At 40.1% G+C, this 6,314-nt stretch overlaps 1 protein-coding gene across 1 annotated transcript in view; it reads left to right on the top strand.

The window, feature by feature from the left end:
• The window catches only part of LOC140169757 (nonsense-mediated mRNA decay factor SMG9-like), a 44,489-nt gene that overhangs the window by 30,609 nt on the left and 7,566 nt on the right, over window positions 1–6,314 (top strand). Inside the window, exon 9 of the mRNA XM_072193063.1 lies at window positions 2,314–2,503. Coding sequence (XP_072049164.1) covers window positions 2,314–2,503 — 190 coding nt within the window. The remainder of the gene's footprint in view (window positions 1–2,313; window positions 2,504–6,314) is intronic.

Genomic DNA, 6,314 nt, shown 5'->3' with positions numbered 1-6,314 from the left:
ATTACTTTCATCAAGTGTAAGCCCAATCGTGCAAAGTTTAAAATTTAGCCCCTAGACGACCCTTGACCTTTAATGACTTCTGACTTTATTTTAGTCATGCTCCCCACATATCAAAGATTCCACCTACCATGTGTAAGTCCAATCGGGCAAAGTTTCAAATTTGACCCAATGATGACCTTTGACATTGGATGACCTCAATTGTATTTTTTTTTCACATTCCCCTCATTCCAAGGATTGGGCTTTCTCACCAATTTTAAGCCGAATCGGACAAAGTTTAAAATTTAACCTTTGACCTCCGATTTCAACCGAATGTAGTTTATAACACTCCTTGTGTCTTCCTTAATCTCCCATTTGGTGATATTCGGATCCAAACTGACAGAGCTTTTTACACACATACACCCCAACAGACTTACATTACGAGGGTCATTCAATAAGTTCTACCTCTTCTCTTATAACTTTGGTACTTCAGATGGTAGCTTCTTCAAACTCAGCATGATTATACATTGGAATAGTACCTACTAATGAGAGCAATTAATATATATTGATATACCTTTTCCCGATATTTGTAGGTGACCTCAGAAGGAAAATAAGATTTTATACAATTAATGGAAATGGTAATAAATCGTAAAACATTTGCGTGAAAATAGGTGTGTATCCCTCCTACAAGATTTTCTCGATATATGCAAGCATTATGATTATGCTAACAGATTATAACTGAAACAATATCAAATGTGTAACCAAACAGCTAAATGGCCATTAATAAATAATTTATAAATATAGAATTTATAATGTTATACCACCATCCAGTTTTTGCTGTTATATCTGATGGTCTTGCAAAGCATGAGAATCTGCTTGGGAACCATCTGTATGAATTGATTTCTAAGTTCTGATATGTCTCCGAGCTGAAAGTTAAAAATAAAGACACCCAACCACTTTTTGTCACTTGCTATTTTCAAATCAGACTCCTTGGTGTTCAGTTACCAAGTGCACCATTTCCATAGCTGGTTTATAATGCTTCCAGTTAGCCATTGTTTCTATATAATGTAGACAATTTCTGTTTAAATTTCTTTTGGGCATTTTAAAGAAAAACATGAAATTTAATTACAGTTCTTATTTGTACTAAAAGCAACATATATTTTGTTGAAGTGAAGCAAATTTTTTTGCCATTTTACATAATTTTCAATATTTTACCTTATGCCTGCTCCAATTTAAACCATCTGAAGTGACCAAATGGTATTTAATGTTAACTTCAAATTGGTCTATTTATGTCTTCCTTGTCGATATATGTACAGATTTTTTCCATTTCCCCACACTGAATCCTGATTACATTTTTACTTCACCTACAACAAAAGAAAAAGAATTGGGAGTTTTGGCATTTTGAACCTTAGGTTCCTGGTCTAATTGAAGAAGTTTCCAAGCACCAATATGCCCTTTTGCTACAATAAATTGAAAATATGATTCAGTGTTATTCAGGGCATAATCTTTTTGGGTGTGTGGGTTGCAATTTCAAAATCACTGTATGAGCACACACAATTTGCGTATGATAAAGTTTGAGCTTAACACAGCTGAAGAAAAAAATCATAAATTAGCCATTTTCTGAACAATCAAAGCGGGAAAAATATTGTTCACCCGTTTGAAGTCATGGATATTATTAATAGAGCCTTATAACAAGTATAATACTAGTTGCATATATCCCTGTACAACATTGGACAATATTTATTTAACCTGAAAGGCTGTACTAATTCAAGTTCAGTAGCTCAGTATTGCGAGATCACCAACAACAAAATACAAGCATTGAGGAAGTGATTATGGTTCATTTGGTCTTGGTATTGAGGAAGCACAATATTTTCTCTTCATCTTCTTTCTTCCTTCCTAATTCTTTCCACTCTGAGAGGGAGTTGGGGCTAATATAAGTTCAATGTACAACAATATTGTGAGTTCACCTAACCCGGTCACCAACAACAAAATACAAGTATTGTTAATTCGGTCTTGGGTATCTGGTGCCGGAAGGGATCAGAGAGCAATATTTGCACAGTATTTTTTGTGGGATATGGGAGCACATCGTACAAACCAAATTGCATTCTGAATACGAGGAATGTCCTAGTATCAAATAATTTGATTTGTTTTAATTGATTTGATATTAGGACATTAGAAATTATTTGATATCAGAAGGATATTCCTTGTATTCAGAAGCAATTAATCTGATTGAATTGGGTACTGGGGGCAGGGCTTTGATTGTACTTGATTTTGGGTGACTATCATACACCAGATAATTTTACTAATTGGCATGTTCTTTAATGTTTTTCTTTTTAGTCCTTACAGCTTGCAGCATTCCTCTTCACCGTCTGTCACGCTGTTATTGTTGTACAAGATTGGTTTGTCGACATCAATCTTATTGAATTCTTGAAGAGAGCTGAGATGTTGAAACCACCAACACCATCTCCAGGACCAAAACATGATGAGTCCAGTGTGGAGGAAACAGAGGATTACTTCCCTAATATAGGTAAGGAAACCATCAACACCATCTCCAGGACCAAAGCATGATGAGTCCAGTGTGGAGGAAACAGAGGATTACTTCCCTAATATAGGTAAGGAAACCACCAACACCATCTCCAGGACCAAAGCATGATGAGTCCAGTGTGGAGGAAACAGAGGATTACTTCCCTAATATAGGTAAGGAAACCACCAATGCCATCTCCAGGACCAAAGCATGATGAGTCCAGTGTGGAGGAAACAGAGGATTACTTCCCTAATATAGGTAAGGAAACCACCAACACCATCTCCAGGATCAAAGCATGATGAGTCCAGTGTGGAGGAAACAGAGGATTACTTCCCTAATATAGGTAAGGAAACCACCAACACCATCTCCAGGATCAAAGCATGATGAGTCCAGTGTGGAGGAAACTGAGGATTACTTCCCTAATATAGGTAAGGAAACCACCAACACCATCTCCAGGATCAAAGCATGATGAGTCCAGTGTGGAGGAAACAGAGGATTACTTCCCTAATAAAGGTAAGGAAACCACCAATGCCATCTCCAGGATCAAAGCATGATGAGTCCAGTGTGGAGGAAACTGAGGATTACTTCCCTAATATAGGTAAGGAAACCACCAACACCATCTCCAGGACCAAAGCATGATGAGTCCAGTGTGGAGGAAACAGAGGATTACTTCCCTAATATAGGTAAGGAAACCACCAACACCATCTCCAGGACCAAAGCATGATGAGTCCAGTGTAGAGGAAACAGAGAATTACTTCCCTAATATAGGTAAGGAAACCACCAATGCCATCTCCAGGATCAAAGCATGATGAGTCCAGTGTAGAGGAAACAGAGGATTACTTCCCTAATATAGGTAAGGAAACCACCAACACCATCTCCAGGACCAAAGCATGATGAGTCCAGTGTAGAGGAAACAGAGAATTACTTCCCTAATATAGGTAAGGAAACCACCAACACCATCTCCAGGATCAAAGCATGATGAGTCCAGTGTGGAGGAAACAGAGGATTACTTCCCTAATATAGGTAAGGAAACCACCAATGCCATCTCCAGGACCAAAGCATGATGAGTCCAGTGTAGAGGAAACAGAGGATTACTTCCCTAATAAAGGTAAGGAAACCACCAATGCCATCTCCAGGATCAAAGCATGATGAGTCCAGTGTGGAGGAAACAGAGGATTACTTCCCTAATATAGGTAAGGAAACCACCAACACCATCTCCAGGACCAAAGCATGATGAGTCCAGTGTGGAGGAAACAGAGGATTACTTCCCTAATAAAGGTAAGGAAACCACCAATGCCATCTCCAGGATCAAAGCATGATGAGTCCAGTGTGGAGGAAACTGAGGATTACTTCCCTAATATAGGTAAGGAAACCACCAACACCATCTCCAGGACCAAAACATGATGAGTCCAGTGTGGAGGAAACAGAGGATTACTTCCCTAATATAGGTAAGGAAACCACCAACACCATCTCCAGGACCAAAGCATGATGAGTCCAGTGTGGAGGAAACAGAGGATTACTTCCCTAATATAGGTAAGGAAACCACCAACACCATCTCCAGGACCAAAGCATGATGAGTCCAGTGTAGAGGAAACAGAGAATTACTTCCCTAATATAGGTAAGGAAACCACCAATGCCATCTCCAGGATCAAAGCATGATGAGTCCAGTGTGGAGGAAACAGAGGATTACTTCCCTAATATAGGTAAGGAAACCACCAATGCCATCTCCAGGATCAAAGCATGATGAGTCCAGTGTGGAGGAAACAGAGGATTACTTCCCTAATAAAGGTAAGGAAACCACCAATGCCATCTCCAGGATCAAAGCATGATGAGTCCAGTGTGGAGGAAACTGAGGATTACTTCCCTAATATAGGTAAGGAAACCACCAACACCATCTCCAGGACCAAAGCATGATGAGTCCAGTGTGGAGGGAACAGAGGATTACTTCCCTAATATAGGTAAGGAAACCACCAACACCATCTCCAGGACCAAAGCATGGTGAGTCCAGTGTAGAGAAACAGATAATTACTTCCTAATATAGGTAAGGAAACCACCAATGCCATCTCCAGGATCAAAGCATGATGAGTCCAGTGTGGAGGAAACAGAGGATTACTTCCTAATATAGGTAAGGAAACCACCAATGCCATCTCCAGGATCAAAGCATGATGAGTCCAGTGTAGAGGAAACAGAGAATTACTTCCCTAATATAGGTAAGGAAACCACCAACACCATCTCCAGGATCAAAGCATGATGAGTCCAGTGTGGAGGAAACAGAGGATTACTTCCCTAATATAGGTAAGGAAACCACCAATGCCATCTCCAGGATCAAAGCATGATGAGTCCAGTGTGGAGGAAACTGAGGATTACTTCCCTAATATAGGTAAGGAAACCACCAACACCATCTCCAGGATCAAAGCATGATGAGTCCAGTGTGGAGGAAACAGAGGATTACTTCCCTAATATAGGTAAGGAAACCACCAATGCCATCTCCAGGATCAAAGCATGATGAGTCCAGTGTGGAGGAAACAGAGGATTACTTCCCTAATAAAGGTAAGGAAACCACCAACGCCATCTCCAGGATCAAAGCATGATGAGTCCAGTGTGGAGGAAACTGAGGATTACTTCCCTAATATAGGTAAGGAAACCACCAACACCATCTCCAGGACCAAAGCATGATGAGTCCAGTGTGGAGGGAACAGAGGATTACTTCCCTAATATAGGTAAGGAAACCACCAACACCATCTCCAGGACCAAAGCATGGTGAGTCCAGTGTAGAGGAAACAGATAATTACTTCCCTAATATAGGTAAGGAAACCACCAATGCCATCTCCAGGATCAAAGCATGATGAGTCCAGTGTGGAGGAAACAGAGGATTACTTCCCTAATATAGGTAAGGAAACCACCAATGCCATCTCCAGGATCAAAGCATGATGAGTCCAGTGTAGAGGAAACAGAGAATTACTTCCCTAATATAGGTAAGGAAACCACCAACACCATCTCCAGGACCAAAGCATGGTGAGTCCAGTGTAGAGGAAACAGATAATTACTTCCCTAATATAGGTAAGGAAACCACCAATGCCATCTCCAGGATCAAAGCATGATGAGTCCAGTGTGGAGGAAACAGAGGATTACTTCCCTAATATAGGTAAGGAAACCACCAATGCCATCTCCAGGATCAAAGCATGATGAGTCCAGTGTAGAGGAAACAGAGAATTACTTCCCTAATATAGGTAAGGAAACCACCAACACCATCTCCAGGACCAAAGCATGATGAGTCCAGTGTGGAGGAAACAGAGGATTACTTCCCTAATAAAGGTAAGGAAACCACCAATGCCATCTCCAGGATCAAAGCATGATGAGTCCAGTGTGGAGGAAACTGAGGATTACTTCCCTAATATAGGTAAGGAAACCACCAACGCCATCTCCAGGACCAAAGCATGATGAGTCCAGTGTGGAGGAAACAGAGGATTACTTCCCTAATATAGGTAAGGAAACCACCAACACCATCTCCAGGACCAAAGGGTAGGAAACAGTTGGAAAATCACATGTTTAAGAAATTTTGTTATTATTTTGATGAAATGCACTCACTGAATGTTATGAACTATGTATGAACTGTGGTTTATACAATTCAGGGCATTATTGTTATTTGCCTCTGGCATAAAGAGTTGATTGTGCCCTCAAGTAACTGAAGGCACAAGTACAATGTCACAGAACTAGTTCTACTTATTAAATTGTTCTATTAAAGAAAACAATAAATAAGAACTTCCATAATGTATTGAACTGTTCAATTTCAACGTAAATCTTGAAAACTTGA

Source organism: Amphiura filiformis, chromosome 14 (genome assembly GCF_039555335.1).
Source record: "Amphiura filiformis chromosome 14, Afil_fr2py, whole genome shotgun sequence".
NCBI classification, from domain to species: Eukaryota; Metazoa; Echinodermata; class Ophiuroidea; order Amphilepidida; family Amphiuridae; genus Amphiura; species Amphiura filiformis.
The sequence above is the reverse complement of the archived record's forward strand: the minus strand, read 5'-3'. Positions and strand labels throughout refer to the sequence as shown.